Source organism: Pantherophis guttatus, chromosome 8, assembly GCF_059756535.1.
Source record: "Pantherophis guttatus breed Tessera chromosome 8, ASM5975653v1, whole genome shotgun sequence".
In the NCBI taxonomy this organism is placed as follows: domain Eukaryota; kingdom Metazoa; phylum Chordata; class Lepidosauria; order Squamata; family Colubridae; genus Pantherophis; species Pantherophis guttatus.
In genome coordinates, this window is record NC_142070.1 from 2,732,501 (window position 1) to 2,749,017 (window position 16,517).

A 16,517-nucleotide genomic window follows, 5' to 3' on the forward strand; every position below is an offset into this window, starting at 1 on the left:
AGAGGAGGAAAGAAAGAAAGAAAGAAGGCAGGAGGAAGGAAGGGGAGGAAAGAAGGAGAGGAAAGAAGAGGGAGAGAAAAAGAGAAGGGAAATAAGAGATGGAGGGAGCAGGAGAAAGAAAACAAATGGGAAAAAAGAAGGGAAGGAAGGAGACAGTAGAGGGAAGGGAAAGAAAGAAAAGAAAGGAAGGAAGGAAGAAAAGGAGAAAGAGAAAGGCAGGAGGAAGGAAGGGGAGGAAAGGAGAGGTAAGAAGAGGGAGAGAAAAAGAGAAGGGAAATAAGAGACAAGAGGGAGCAGGAGAAAGAAAACAAATGGGAAAAAAGAAGGGAAGGAAGGAGACAGTAGAGGGAAGGGAAGGAAAGAAAAAGAAAGAAAGAAAAAGGAAGGAAGGAAGAAAAGGAGAAAGAGAAAGGCAGGAAGGAAGAAGAGGAAAGAAGAGGGAGAGAAAAAGAAAAGGGGAATAGATAGCGGGATCAGGAGAAAGAAACGAAGGGAAAAAGAAGAAGGGAAGGAAGGAGAGAGGAAGGGAAGGAGCGAGATGGAGAGAATAGCAATAATATAGACTTATATACCGCTTCACAGAGTTTTACAGCCCTCCCTAAGCAATTTACAGTCAGCCTATGGCCCCCAATAATCAGGGTCCTCATTTTACCGACCTCAAAAGGACGGAAGGCTGAGTCATCCTTGAGCCGGTCAGGATCGAACTGCTGACCGTGGGCGCGAGGGGAGGGAATGGCAAGGATTTGGGGTGGGGTGGGGGGTGGGATCTTCTCTTTCTCCTACCTAACCCCTTCCCCTTTGCAAGAAGCCAGCCCTACATCCTTTGAAAAGCCCTAATTTGGATTCCAAAATCAAGCCCACCCACTCAATTCGGCTGATGCCGAATTGAGTGGCCGTACTTGGCCGTAATCAGGGGCGTGGGAAATCACATCCGCCCCTCCCTTCCTCCAACTGGGCCCCCTCCCCTCTTCTAGCTGATGAGCCTTTTCCTCTCTCTCTCTCTCTCTCCCCCCCCCCAAAAACCAGGACCACTCGGAGTTGCCCATCGGAGCTGCCGCCACCATGGCCCACGAGATCGGCCACAATTTCGGCATGAGCCACGACGCGGACGGCTGCTGCGTGGAGGCCACGGCGTCTCAGGGGGGCTGCGTCATGGCTGCAGCCACAGGGTAAAGCGGGGGGGGGGTTATCCCATTTGGGGACTGGGGGGGGGCGGGAATGTCGTCCTTGGCTCCTCGGTTGCTTGGTGGAAAAGGAGAATCCGAACCTAGAGGTAATCCTCGACTTACAACAGTTCATTTAGTGACCGTCCGAAGTTACGCCCCTGAAAAAAAGTGACTTGTGGCCGTTTTTTCACACTTACGACCGTTGCGGTGTCCCCCCCCCCCACGGATCAAAATTCGGATGATCGGGTCACTGATTCGTATTTACGGCGGTCGCAGTGTCCCGGGGTCAAAGCAAAATCCATGGGGGCGGGGGGCGGGAGAGAGGGAAGCCAGGTTCACTTAACAACGGTGTGACTAACTCAACGCCTGCGGTGATTCGCTTAACGACGGTGGCAAGAAAAGGCGCGGAAGGGAGCCAAGCTCATTTCACAGATGTCTCGCTTAGGAGCAAGAACTGTGTGTGCTCGATTGTGGCCATAAGTCGAGGACTACCTGTGATAGAGGTGGAAGGGACCTCAAAGGTCTTCTAGTCCAACCCCGTTTTTCGAGCAGGGGACCCTGTACTGTTTCCGACAAATAGTTGTCCAATCTCTTCTTAAAAACCTCCAGTAATGGAGCACCCACAACAGAGAATAACATAGTTGGAAGGGATCTTGGAGGTCTTCTAGTCCAACCCCCTGCTTTGCACTTGGCGGTGCACCAAAGGTGCTTTGAAGGAGGCTTCAGGCTGTCTTCGTCCCCCCAAATCCTTGCATCTCCCCCCCACATCCTCTGAAAACTGGACCACTGAAACCTAATCCAGCTGCTGCACAAACTTCTGAGATGGCTTTCCCTCTTAAGGACTAGAAACTTGCGTTGCTCTAAAGAGCCAATACTTTCCCACGTCGCCTTCATGAAGCCCACACGTCTTGGTGGGAAATCTCATTCTACCAAATTGGAAGGGGAATAACGGCATTTCACAGAATAGCAGGTTAACCGGATAACAGAGTCGGAAGGGTCCCCGGAGGTTGTCTAGTCCAACCCACTCCACAAGCAGGAAACCCTACACCATTTGAGACAAATGGTTGCCCAATCTTTTCTTGAAAGCCTCCAGGGATGGAGCAGCCGCAACTTCTAGTGGCAAGCTGTTCCACTGATTAATTGTCCTCACTTTCAGGAAATTCCTCCTTCGTTCCAGGTTGCTTCTCTCCTTGGTTAGTTTCCATCCGTTGCTTCTTGTCCTGCCTGCTGGTGCTTTACAGAAGCGGTTAGCAGAATAACAGAGTAACAAAAGTTGGAAGGGACCTCGGAGGTCTTCTAGTCCACCCCCCTGCTCAGGCGGGAATTCCTCTACCATTTCAGACAAATAGATGTCCAATCTCTTCTTAAAAACCTCCAGTGATGAAGCACCCACAACTTCTGGTGGCCTGGAGTTCCACTGGTTAATTGTCCTCACTGTTAGGAAGTTCCTCCTTAATTCCAGGTTGCTTCTCTCCTTGATTAGTTTCCATCCTTCCGTTGCTTCTTGTTCTGCCTTGGAGAATAGGTGGACCCCCTCTTCTCTATATCTTACCCCCCAAATATTAGAAGACTGCTATCATGTCACTCTTAGTCCTGAGACAGAATAAGAGAGTCGGAAGGGGCCTTGGAGGTCTTCTAGTCCAGCCCTCTGCTCGAGCTCTTCTCAGGTCCCCCCTGGACCTTCTTTTCACTAAATTAAACATTCCCAATTCCCCGCAGTGGTTTTTCGTATATTTTAGCCTCCTCTCCACATCGGTTGTGACCCAGCGCCCAAGTAGTTAGCATTAAACGCAAACGGTTCGAACTCATTCTCAGCGTAGTCCAAACTAAACGAAAGCAAATTCTTCAAAACACCATTCCACAGTTTATCGCCGACCTTGGGATAATTGGGCAAAATGCCAAAGGCTTTTCTTGGCGATCGTTCAGAAGCAGAAGACGCCGACCAGAGATAAGTGCAGCAAGACTATCAACGTTGTTTTCCGGCAAAGAGCCCAAGAGCCGTTGCTGGTTTTTTAAGCCTTCTGGGAGGGGCCAATCATCTCTTGGCCTTACTCCTGAGTCGTCCTCTTTGCTTTAGCTGCTCTTGCCTTCTGGCAGCTCTTCTCATACGTGCACTAGGAACAGGCTCCTCCTGTTCCTCTGCCTCTCTGCTGTCAGCGTCTGGAGGCTCCGGAGGCCGCACATCATTCCCCGATGGCCCTGGCCCCATCTCTGCCCTCATCCGGCCCTTCCCCCTCCAGGACTGGCCCCTGTTCTTCCTCAGACTCATCGCTGTCCGACTCTGCTGCCAGCTCCGCAGGCTGCTGGCGGACCACAACAACATCTGGACGCTGGCTTATCGGGCAAGAATAGCTACTTTATGTGGGTTTGTTCCCAAGAATGTGCCACTCGGCCTCCTAACGGTGCCCCCCTTCAAACGCTTTTGTGTTTACAAAGGATAACGCAATAAACTTTGAATTCGGGGAAGGGGCTTTTCCTTCGTTTCATTAAGTTCTCGGGGTCGGTGGGGGTGCTGAGAATTCCCCGTCTTCCACCCTCCCGCCGGCTTTTCCAGCCAGATTCTACGGAGGAAACCGCAACGAAACGTAAATTAAAACCAGGTTATTTGAAAAAGGCAGGAAGTCGGGGAGTCGAACAGCTGTACAGTAGCAAAGAGGAGTTGTTAAAGACAATGGTGTGTGTGTGTGTAAGTGTGTAAAACGGGGGCTTCAAAGCAGTGGTGGGTTCTAACCGGCTTTACTACCGGTTCTCTTCGCCCGTGTGCTTCACATGCGCAAGCGTGTTACGAAACTGCCCAGCTGAGGTGCGGCAATCCACTCTGCCACATGTATCAGCCGGGCTTGAAAAAGAAGAAATAAAAGGTAAGAATAACGTGGGGACGGGCGGGAGGGCCCAGCTCCGGAACAAAGAGAACCGGTTCAGTGACGTCATATCGTCACCGCTACCGGTTCAGCCGAACCGGGCTGAACCGGGAGGAACCCACCACTGCTTCAAAGACACTGGGCAAAACAAGAGCTGGATCAAACATCTACTGTTTTCAGTCCATTTTTTTCACAGAGCCCAGCATGTGTGCCAAAGAAGTCCGGATAGTTCTCGACTTACGACCGTTCATTTAGTGACCGTTCCGAGTTACAATGGCACTGGAAAAAAAGGGACTTTTTCAAGCTTAGGACCGTTGCAGCATCCCTAGGGCCACGGCATCGAAATTCGGATGCTTTGGCAACTTGATTCGTATTTATGACAGTCGCAGTTTTCCCCGGGGGTGGGGGGTGGGGTCATGCAATCCCCTTTGGTGATCTTCTGATGAGCAAAGTCAGCGAGGAAACCAGATTCACTTAACAACCGGGTTACGGACTTTAACAACCGCAGTGCCCCACTTAACGGCGGTGGCAAGAAAGGTTGTAAAACGGGGCCGTTGAGCCTCCAGATTTTCTGCCGTTGAGCGAGGCGTTTCTTGAGCGAGTTTTGTCCCGTTTTACGACCTTTCTTGCCACCGTTGTTAAGTGAATCCCTGCAGTTGATTAGTTAGTAACCCGGTCGTTAAGCGAATCTGGCTCCCCCCTGTTGACTTGGCTTATCAGAAGGTCTCAAAAAGGGGATCGCGTGACCCAGGGACACGGCGACAGTCATAAATACGAGTCAGCTGCCAAGCGTCTGAATTTCGATCACGTGACCCCCGCGGGGGAGGCTGCGACGGGTCGTAAGTGTGAAACACAGCCATAAATCCCTTCCAGCGCCTTTATATCTTTCAACCGTCTCTAAATGAATGGTCGTACGTCGAGGATTCCCTCTACTAACAAGTGTGGTGATTCCCTTAGCAACCGTGACAAGGACGGTCATAAAATGAGGGGCAAAGCTCCCTTAACCACCGTCTGGCTTAGCCACAGACTGCGGCTCAACTGCGGTCGTAAGTTGAGGACTTCCTGCAAAACCACCTCTTGAAATGTTTAGAAACGGAGCCTCGGATTCAGAGCAGCGAAATTCTGCAAAATTCTGATTTTCTGGTCCTGAGTTGGTCTCTTTCTCTCTCTCTCTCTCTCTCTTTGCCCCCTCCCCAAATTCCAGGCACCCCTTTCCCCGGGTATTCAGCTCCTGCAGCCGCAGACAGTTGGAGGGCTACTTCCAGAAGGGGGGAGGCGCCTGCCTCTTCAACCTCCCCGACACCAAGGACCTGGTTTTGGGGAAGAAGTGCGGCAACGGGTTTTTGGAAGAAGGGGAGGAGTGCGACTGCGGGGAGGCCGAGGTAGGCAGGGGATTTGGGGGGGAGGGGGTGGCATTGGGAAGAAATTGGGGGTGGGGGTGGGCGGTGAGCCTGGGAGGTGGAGGGCGAGGCTGTCCGGGAGCAAAGCAACGGGGTTTGAGTCTTACGTCGAGGCAGGGAGCAGGTCGAAACTCAAGGATTTGATGGGCAAAATTGGTTTAGCGGTTAAGGTGCCGGCTTAGGAACCAGGAGACAGGGAAGTTCTAGTTCTGTCCTACGCAGGAAAGCCAACTGGGTGAGTTTGGGTTAGTCACCAGGAGATGGTGAGTTCTAGTCCCACCTTAGGAATGAAAGCCAGCTGGGTGCATTTAGACCAATTACCTGGTGATGGGGAGTTCTAGTTCTGCCTTAGGCATGAAAGCCACCTGGGTGATTTGGGGCCAATCACTTGGAGATGGTGAGTTCTAGTTCTGTTTTAGGCAAGAAAGTCAGCTGGGTGAGTTTAGACCAATCACCCAGAGATGGGGAGTTCTAGTTCTGTCTTACGCAGGAAAGCCAACTGGGTGAGTTTGGGTTAGTCACCAGGAGATGGTGAGTTCTAGTCTCACCTTAGGAATGAAAGTCAGCTGGGTGAGTTTAGACCAATTACCTGGTGATGGTGAGTTCTAGTTCTGCCTTAGGTATGAAAGCCAGCTGGGTGACTTTGAGCCAATCACCAGGAGATGGTGAATTCTAGTCCCGCTTTAGCCATGAAATCCGGTTGGGTGACTTTGGCTCAGTCAGTTTCTCTCCTCCCAGTCTACCTCACAGGATTGTTGTAGGGGAAAATAGAAGAAATAGAATAGAAACAGGAAGGTCTTTTGGATATATTCACCCCCTTGAGTTATTTGTAAGAATAATAAGGTGGGATGAAAGTCAGATAAATAAACAGGGAAAAGATGCACCTGGACTATGTTTCACGATAGCATCAACAGATGGAAATCCATGTTCCTGGGAGGACATTTTTCTAATAATCAAAGCTTTTTTGGAAAAAGACCCCATGAACGTGCTGGGCTTCCCACCCCTCAAATCCTGGTGATGCTGAGTGAAAAAAAATCCGCTTTTTTCCCCCCCAGGAGTGCACCAATCCTTGCTGTAACCCCCAGAATTGCACGTTGAAAGCCGGAGCTGAGTGCGCCCACGGAGAATGTTGTAATTCCTGCAAGGTAATAAAACAGATTGTGGGCCACCAAGGCTGTGGAGCATGGGAACTCTCCTTGGTTCCAAAGTGTCTGACTTTGTTTTGGGCGGAAATGGAAACCGGAGCTTTCAATGCAGGTAGTCCTCGTTTAGCGACCAGAGTTGGAGGGTGGCAACTTGGTCGTTAAGCGAAGTGGAACACCGCAAATTTACAGGGTTACTTCGAACTTCCCTTGGCTTTACAGACCTGCGAAGGTCGTGAATGCGAGGATTGGTTGGAAAGTTACTTTTTCATCACCGTTGCAATTGCGGACATAGCGAGGCGGTCGCTAAATGAGGAGCGTCTGTCGAGGACAATTGCAATGAGAAAAAAATAGGTTCACCACCTTGATTTTTTTTTATAATAATAATAAGGTGGGATATAAACAAATAAATGAACCAATTAAAAGAAAACAGGATAACTATTTGCATCATTAAATATATACTTTGGGATCCATTAGGCAGGAGCTGTCTTCACCTTCTTTCTCATACACAAACTCTCTCGCTCCTCTGGAATGCGGCCCCTCCCTCCTGGGTATCCAGACTACATTCCACCACAATAGGAGATATTTTTTGCTTGGAAGAAGAGATCTTAAGACAGGATGGCCATTCCTTCCAGAGGTCTTCAGAGGGTTGTCTGGACATCAGCCATGGTCCGATGGCTATGCTCTCTTGCGTGTTGTTCTCCACACCCCATCCAAGATGGCCAACGGAGATGGATCTTGGCTCATCTTTACTTCTTCGGTGGAAATTTCTCTGTCTGTTGTTTCCCATAGCTCAAGACAGCCGGGATCATGTGTCGGGAGCCGGCTGGATCCTGTGACCTCCCGGAATATTGTACGGGTGCTTCACCCTACTGTCCCGGCAACGTCTACTTGTTGGACGGCTCAACGTGTTCTCACGGAGAGGAGTATTGTTACAACGGCATGTGCATGACGCACCATCAACAATGCATCCAGCTGTGGGGACGAGGTGAGCGTCTCCTTCCCTCTGGTGCTCTCCCAGCCAGCGGCTGTTGTTTGTTTGTTTGTTTGTTTTAATCCTGCCTTTATTACTTTTACTAATAAATCAGGATGGCAGATATATCTAACACACCTTGCTCCTCCTATTTTCCCCACAACAGCAACCCTGTGAGGTGGGGTTGGGCTGAGAGAAAGAGACTGGCTGAAAATCATCCAGCCGGTTTCCATGCCTAAAGCGGAACTAGAACTCACTGTCTCCTGGTGATTGGCAGAAAGTATCCCAGCTGACTTTCATGCCTAAGGTGGGACTAGAACTCACCGTCTCCTGGTGATTGGCCCAAAAACACCCAGCCAGTTTTTATACCTAAGGCGGGACTAGAACTCACCGTCTCCTGGTGATTGGCACGAAGGTACCCAGCCAGTTTTTATACCTAAGGCGGGACTAGAACTCACCGTCTCCTGGTGATTGGCCCAAAGTCACCCAGCCGACTTTCATGCCTAAGGCGGGACTAGAACTCACCGTCTCCTGGTGATTGGCCCAAAGTCACCCAGCCGACTTTCATGCCTAAGGCGGGACTAGAACTCACCGTCTCCTGGTGATTGGCCCAAAGTCACCCAGCCAACTTTTATACCTAAGGCGGGACTAGAACTCACCGTCTCCTGGTGATTGGCCCAAAGTCACCCAGCCGACTTTCATGCCTAAGGCGGGACTAGAACTCACTGTCTCCTGGTGATTGGCCCAAAGTCACCCAGCCGACTTTCATGCCTAAGGCGGGACTAGAACTCACTGTCTCCTGGTGATTGGCCCAAAGTCACCCAGCCGACTTTCATGCCTAAGGCGGGACTAGAACTCACCGTCTCCTGGTGATTGACCCAAAGTCACCCAGCCAGCTTTTATACCTAAGGCGGGACTAGAACTCACCGTCTCCTGGTGATTGGCACGAAGGCACCCAGCCGGCTTCATGCCAAGGTGGGACTAGAACTCACTTTTTCCAGTGCCGCTGTAACTTCGAACAGTCACAAAGTGAACTGCCGTAAGTCGAGGACTACCTGTAACTGCAGTTGTTAAGTGAATCATGCGGTCGTTAAGTGAATCTGGCTTCCCCCATTCCCTTGGCTTGACGGAAGGTCCCAAGTGGAGATCACGTGACCTCGGGACGCTGCAACCGTCGTCAATAAATGCCAGTTGCCAAACGCCCGAATTTTGATGATGTGACTGTCGGGGAAATGCGGCAACCGTCGTAAGTGTGAGGACTTTTATCAGTGCCGTTGTAACTTTGGTCCCTAAACAAATGGTTGTAAGTCGAGGACTACCTGAATACCCATGCTCCTCTTTGGTTTTGTGGGCGGGGTCTTTCTGATATCACCATTGTCCTTTGGATTGGGAGAGAGGCGCCATCACCTGGACACTTTTGGTACTGCAGTTTATGTAGTATAAACTTAATCCTTAATCCTCAAAAATTGCTCAGAATTCACTTCTCAGGCTGGACAGGCTAACCGAATGGGGTATTTGCAGCCTACTGATGTACAGGTAGTCCTTGACTTACAACCGTTCATTTAGTGACTGTTCAGAGTTACAACGGCGGTGAAAAAAAGTGAGTTATGGCCATTTTTCACACTTATGACCTTTGCAGCATCCCCATGATCAAAATTCGGACGCTTGGCAACTGACTCATATTCGCGGCCGTTGATTCATGTTTACGACGGTCTCAGCGTCCCAAGGGTCACGTGATCCCCTTTTGCGACCTTCCGACAAGCCAAGTCAAAGCGGGAAGCCAGATTCACTTAACCACTGTCTTATCAACGACAGCCATTTGCTTAACAGCCGTGGCAAGAAAGGTCGTAAAATGAGACAAAACTCACGTAACAAATCTCTGGACTCAGCCACAGAAATTTTGCGCTCCATTCTGGTCATCAGTCGAGGACTCCCTGCGGTGTATAAATTTGGGGAGGGCCTGTTTGGCAAGGGGTGCTAAATCGGACTTTGTCAGTGTAGATGTATTCATGAACTGGAGTAGACATTTATTTATTTTATTTTATTTTATTTTATTTTATTTTATTTTATTTTATTTTATTTTATTTTATTTTATTTTATTTTATTATTTTATTTTATTTTATTTTATTTTATTTTATTTTATTTTATTATTTTATTTTATTTTATTTTATTTTATTTTATTTTATTTTATTTTATTTTATTTTATTTTATTTTATTTTATTTTATTTTATTTTATTATTTTATTTTATTTTTTCAGGGCGGTGTACAGCCAAGATAAAACATAGCATATAAAATTTAAAAAAACATTTTAAAAAACAAATAAATAATTTTGGCCCAAATTTAAAACAACCCAATTAAAACCGAATTCGATTAAAAACTGAGAGGATGGGATCAAGCCAGCCCGGCAACAAGGTCAGCCAATGGGGACTGTTTGGTAACTGAAACATAGTAGTTGCAGTGTGAGCTCCAAGAGACAGCTAGGAGCCTGGGCGTGGCTTAGCTCAACTGTTCTGTATATAGGAGAAGTTTTGTCTATACTGCCCCGGCCTGTGTTTGTACCTACTTTACAATCTCTTCTCTCTACCACGTTGGAAAAACCACCACGGGGTATTGTATCATTGGTGGGATTCAGCCGGTTCGGACGGGTTCAGCCGAAATGGTAGTGGCGACCTGTAGATCCGCTCAGCTGCCCTGGCGCTATGCCGTCCTATTTAACCACATTTTCTAAGCCGTGTCCATGCGTGCAAGCCGCGTGCGTGAGCAAAGCGCACGCACGGAAGGCCGTGCACATGTGCCGAAGACGCACTCACATTTTTGGTGCGCGGCGAACCGGTGGTAAAATTATGCGAAACCCACCTCTGTATTGTATATATCAGTGGTGGGTTTCCCCCGGTTCAGACCGGTTTGCAAGAACCGGTAGTAAAACCGGCGGGAGTCATTGTTGTCACTGGCGATCTGCGCATGCACAGAAGCGCGCGATCCCATTGCGAAGCGGTAGTAAAGGTAAGTAGAACCCACGCCTGATGTATATGGCTTCTGATGTCTTTAAAGAAGTTTTGAATCCTGCTGAATTGTCTGGTTGTGTGTGCTGCAACAAACTCTGGCAGACCTTCTCTTTCTCCGTCGCACCACAGGTGCTTGGCCGGCCCCCGATGCCTGCTTCCAGGATGTCAACAGGGCCGGTGACATGTACGGCAACTGTGGGAAGGACCGACACGGCAGCTATGTGAAGTGTGCCAAGAGGTGAGCGCCTAGCGGCCGAGGGAGCCAGATGTTCCTTCTGGGCAGCCTAGTCCTTGACTTCCAGATGTTGCCAAGTCAGGGGAAGTTTGCAGAATGTTAAGGCATATGCGCAGAGTAACCCTTGAGTAGCAAGGTTGTGCGCATGAGAAACGGCTGAGAATGATTGTGACTAAGCACTGTCAATACATAGACACACTGAGTTGTGATATTCTTTTACTTTTAGGAAAAAGTAAAGCAAAGTCCACTAAACAATCCAGGTCATACACAGATAAAGATAGTTAAATTGTCAACCCAGGGATATTCCAAGAACAAAGTCTTCTTACCAGTTGTTGTAGTCATATGCAATAAAACAGTTCTTTTTGGAGTTGCAAACAGGAACAAGTACAGCAGTAAAACAATCAGTAAAACAGTAAAAAAACAACAAGTAGCAATGATCAAGCAGTGATCATGCAGAGAGAACAGGCAGAGAGGAGCAGAGGTAGCAATAATAATGTAATAAGAAAAATAAGCCATGATTCAAGCTTCCTCTTAAGTACGTTGGCTACAGAGCTAGCCAATCAGAATACAGTATGATGCAATACAGCATTACAGTCTTCAAGCTATACATTACATTTTGACTTCAAACATGCATTGATGGTTTATATATATATATTGCCAACCCAACCAGTTAGGCAATAGCCATTCCCTAACACAGCCACTGCAGCGGCAACTCTTTTCTTTCTTTCTCCCTCTTCCTTCCTTCCTTCTTTCCTTCCTTCCTCTTTCTTTCTTTTTCTTTTTCTTTTTTCTCTCTCTTTCTTTCTTTATCTTTTCTCCTTTTCCTTCTTTCCTTCTTTCCTTCCTCTCTTTCTCTCTTTTCTCTCTGTCTCCTTCCTTCCTTCTTCTTTCTTTCTCTCTTTTCTTTCTCTCTGTCTCCTTCTTTCCTTCTTCTTTCTTTCTCTCTTTTCTTTCTCTCTGTCTCCTTCTTTCCTTCTTTCTTTCTCTCTTTTCTTTCTCTCTGTCTCCTTCCTTCCTTCTTCTCTTTCTCTCTTTCCTTTCTCTGTCTCCTTCCTTCCTTCTTCTTTCTTTCTCTCTGTCTCCTTCCTTCCTTCTTCTTTCTTTTTCTCTTTTCTTTCTGTCTCCTTCCTTCCTTCTTCTTTCTTTCTCTCTTTTCTTTCTCTCTGTCTCCTTCCTTCCTTCTTCTCTCTTCTGTCTTCCCTCTTCTTCCTTCCTTCCTTCCTTCCTTTCTTTCTTCTCCCCCTCTCTCTTTCTCCCTGCCTGCCTTCATGCTTTCTTGTCTTTGTTTTCTTTTTTTCCTCTTTCTTTTGTTTTGGCCTTATATTTTAAATTTGGAAATAAATAAAAATTGCTCAACAGCAACAAAAGGTGCCCTCCGCCCTCCAAGATTTGCACCACCGAGGCTTCCGTTCAGTACAGGCATCATAAATTCCTGCCCTGGGGAAGGGTAGATGGCCCCTCCCAACTCACCCGTGATTCTGTCCTTGGAGAAGCCCCCGGATGCTTTCCACCCCTTGTGGTTGACCTTCCCGGCTTGAGTTTCTGCTCCCTTGATCGTTGGCTTTGCGAGGACATCTGGGCGAGATCCAGATCAGCCAGGGATCTCGTCTCCTGGGCTCTTCCGCTTCTCCATGTTAGGAAATGATTTTACCTAACTTGTTAGGTTGGCAATATATAAACCATGAATATAGCTTTAAGACTGATGTATTGCTGTATTGCATCTTGCTGTGTTCTGATTGGTTAACTCTGTAGCCAGTGTCCTTAAAAGGAAGCTAGAAACCTGGTTTATTTCTCTTGGATTGCTCTTTGCTGAACTCTTTGCTGATTTGTATGGCTCGTTACTGCTTTTTGCTGTGTTTGCTACTGTTTGCAACTGTAAGAACTGTTAATGTGTATGACTACAATGACTGGTAAGAAGACTTTGTTATTTGGATAATCCCTGGACTATTGTTTTACTATCTCCTGCTTTATATGGACTGTGCCTTACTATATCCTAAAAGTAAACACAACTCAGTGTATCTCTGTGTTGGCTGTGTTATTCCTAACTACTCTCAATCGCTTTCATGTGCACACCCTTGCTACTCAAGGGTTGCTCTGCGAATTCCTCAACACTCCTCCTGACAGGACTTCCTTCTTTTTTCCTCCCAGAGATGCCAAGTGTGGGAAGATCCAGTGTCAGAGCCCAGCTGCTAAGCCCAAAGGCACCAACACCATCTCTATGGACACCACCATTCGGTTTAACGGGCAAGAGATCAAATGCCGAGGGACTTTGGTCTATGCCACCAAGGATGACGAGGGAGACCTCTCCGATCCGGGCCTTGTGATGACGGGGACCAAGTGCGGAGATGGGTTGGTGAGTCCTCAAGAGGAGGGGAAGAGTGACCAGTTTCTGTGTTTCAGGACGCAATAGGTCCTGTCTGCATGGCAGGTTTCACATAGCGGCCACATCGGTCCTTAGGTAGACGCAGATATTTCTCTCTCTGGGCACACTGAGAATATACCGTGTTTCCCCAAAAATAAGATCTTGTCAAAGCTGGGTGGGGAATTCTGGGAGTTGAAGTCCACCAGGCTTAAAGTGAGCAAGGTTGGAGACCCCTGGTTTAGTGAATAATAGCCTCCTGCTATCATCTCCATGCTGTTGTGTCATAGAAAGGGACACGGGATCCCCTCCCCCAATCTATTAAGGCAGGGTTTTTTTAATCAAAACATGGCCACTTTTAAGACTCGTGGACTTCAACTCCCAGCATTCCTCAGCCAGCTGGGGAATTCTGTCGAAGTCGAACTCCACAAGTCTTAAAAATGGCCGAGTCCTGGAGTTCCCCTCTGCATTAAAGGGGAATTTTTTTTTTAAAAAAAAAACTTCTTGCAACCTGCCTCCCCCACCCCCTTTCCTCTCAATAAATCTCGTTAAAGAGAAGTTCGAGGGAATCTCACTTGGAAGAATTAACTTCTGCTTGAGGCAGCTTTTCTTATCAAATTGATTTGGCATGCTTCATTTTTTGGTACACATCCTTGATCCCATTTTAACTATGAGTAGCAAGGTTGGTAATACCCAAGTTTCCCCCCCAAATAAGACCAGGTCTTGAATTAATTTTTGCTCCAAAAGACGCATTAGGTCTTATTTTCTGGTTAGGTCTTATTTTTTGGGGAAATACGGTAGATAACGCACCCATCTCACTGGTGAAATCCAGCAGGTTCTGGAGAACTGGTAGCAGAAATTTTGAGTAGTTTGGAGAACCGGCAAATACCACCTCTGACTGGCCCCAGAATGAGGTGGGAATGGAGATTTTGCAATATCCTTCCCCAAGGAGTGGGGAGGAAATGGGGATTTTGCAGTATCTTTCCCCTGGAGTGGGGTGGGAATGGATATTTTGCAGTATCCTTCCCCTGGAGTGGGGTGGGAATGGAGATTTTGCAGTATCCTTCCCCTGGAGTGGGGTGGGAATGGATATTTTGCAGTATCCTTCCCCTGGAGTGGGGTGGGGAATGGAGATTTTGCAGTATCTTCCCCCTAGAGTGGGGTGGGAATGGATATTTTGCAGTATCCTTCCCCTGGAGTGGGGTGGGAATGGAGATTTTGCAGTATCCTTCCCCCAGGAGTGGGAAGGGAATGGGGATTTTGCAGTATCCTTCCCCTGGAGTGGGGAGGGAATGGAGATTTTGCAGTATCCTTCTCCTGTCACACCTACCAAGCCACGCCCACAGAACAAAAAAAATTGAATTTCACCACTAATCCACCTGGTTGATAATCTTAACTGGGGTAGGGTTTATATTACGAGCATCCCCAAAAATCATGCTAGGACTTATTTTCCGGTTGGGTCTTATTTTCGGGGAAACAAGGTATATAATCTTCAAATAGACGTGTCTCTGGTGGGGGTGAATATTTGGAGATCTGAACGACCAAGTTAAGGAGAGGTTCTTGGGAGAAAAATCTATTTGCGTGGCTGCTAAGTGTCGCTTTTGCTCTGGATGATGCGACTCGCTGGCGCCCTCATCCATCCCTCAGTTTTGTTTAATCCCAGTTGACTCTAAAATCAATACTAATTTGCTAATGTGAGTTTTTTTGGGGGGGGGGTTGGATTTTCCTCACAGGTGTGCAAAGACCAGCGGTGTCAAAACGCTTCCTTTTTCGAACTGGACAAATGCATCTCCAAATGTCATGGCCATGGGGTGAGTTAGCAGCGAAAGCCTTCAATTTATTTCTGTAGTTCGATGCCGGCCTTCTCCCGTTGAGGGATATTTTGGGAGAAACGAGACGAAAATTTCATTGAACACATTGAAATTTTTAAACAAGAGGGCCGTTTCTGACCTGGAGGTAGGTGTGTAAATAAATCCTTTTGGACATGTCGCTAGCAACCCTATAGACAGGTAGGATTCAGCCGGTTCGGATCAGTTCGGGTGAACCGATAGTTATGGCCAGTGGCTGGGCCCGCCCACCCGCCCCAACGCTATCCCCCAATTGCCGTGTTTCTGATTGTTGTGGTCCATCAGCGGCCTGTGAAGTTAGTAGCTGATTCCGACAGTGAGGAGGCTGGTGTGGTGCTGCGCCAGCAGCCTGTGCAGCTGGCGCTCGAGTCGGACAGTGAGGAGGCTGGAGAAGATGTGGTGCCAGAGGCGGGGATTGAACCAGGGCCTTCAGAACCTCCAGAAGCTCCCATAAGTGAAGAGGAAGAAGATGCACGGGCGCGCAGAGCTGCCAAAAGGCAGGAGTGGCTCCTCAGGAGGAGGTCTCCTCGAGAGTAAGGCTTGGGGCTAATTGGCCACTCCCTTAGCCTATTTAAGGAGGAACGCCGACTGAAGCAATTTGCAGGGAACAACTTCGTTCACATTCCTTCGCGTCTTGATTCCAGAAAACGTTTGATTCGGCTCTTGTTTCTCTCTTGTCAGTTTTCCTGCAAATTGCTTCTGGGCATTCTGCCAACCACAGTTAAGATGACAGTTATCTGAAATACTGTGCCTCAGAACTGAGTTATTATTCTTTGGGTTATTGTTGGCTGTTCATGAAGTTAAATTAACAGCCCTTGTTCAGAAATCTGTAATTTAAACTGTACTTGTGTTCAAACAACTAGTAAGAAAGCTCATTAGTAGTCCTTAATGAGTAAACTAAGGTTTGTACGGAAAGCCAATGAGCTTTGCTGGTTTGCGTGGAGGGGTAGGGAAAAAAATAATTCGGGAGGATTAAGGGAAATATTCTACCCCGGAGGGAATCAGGGGTGTCTGGAGCTTTCAGGATTGTATTTGCCTTCCTGCCCCTTTCAGTGCTTGTACCTGGAGCCCCGGGAGTAAATTTGGGGCTCACTCCACACCTGCTCTGATTGTCTTAGGTGTGTAACAGCAACCAAAACTGTCACTGTGATGCTGGTTGGGCACCTCCATTCTGTGAAAAACCGGGGCTGGGAGGCAGCGTGGATAGTGGCCCCGTCCAGCAAGACCGTAAGTGGCCCTCCTCCTTCTCCTCCCTTCCCCTTCCCTTTCTCCTCCTCCTCCCTCTTTTCCTTCTCCTTCTCAGCCTTCATTTTCTTCTTCCCCATCTACCCCCATCGCTCCTTCCCTTTCTCTTTCTCCTCCTCCTCTTCCTCTGCTTTCCCTTCTTCCTCCCTCTCCTCCCTCTGTCCCTCCTTCTCCTCGTGGATGGATGGAAAGATGGATGGATGTAAGGGATGGATGGATGGAAATAATGGATGGATGGATGGATGTAAGGGATGGATGGATTGGAAATAAGGATAAAAGGATGG

At 48.0% G+C, this 16,517-nt stretch overlaps 1 protein-coding gene across 2 annotated transcripts in view; it reads left to right on the forward strand.

The window, feature by feature from the left end:
* The window catches only part of ADAM33 (ADAM metallopeptidase domain 33), an 85,984-nt gene that overhangs the window by 55,253 nt on the left and 14,214 nt on the right, over nucleotides 1-16,517 (forward strand). For both annotated transcript variants that reach the window (XM_060687204.2, XM_060687205.2), the window contains exons 11-18: nucleotides 1,027-1,169; nucleotides 5,232-5,409; nucleotides 6,483-6,572; nucleotides 7,362-7,557; nucleotides 10,677-10,785; nucleotides 12,931-13,135; nucleotides 14,875-14,952; nucleotides 16,107-16,215. In XM_060687204.2, coding sequence (XP_060543187.2) covers nucleotides 1,027-1,169; nucleotides 5,232-5,409; nucleotides 6,483-6,572; nucleotides 7,362-7,557; nucleotides 10,677-10,785; nucleotides 12,931-13,135; nucleotides 14,875-14,952; nucleotides 16,107-16,215 — 1,108 coding nt within the window. The remainder of the gene's footprint in view (nucleotides 1-1,026; nucleotides 1,170-5,231; nucleotides 5,410-6,482; nucleotides 6,573-7,361; nucleotides 7,558-10,676; nucleotides 10,786-12,930; nucleotides 13,136-14,874; nucleotides 14,953-16,106; nucleotides 16,216-16,517) is intronic.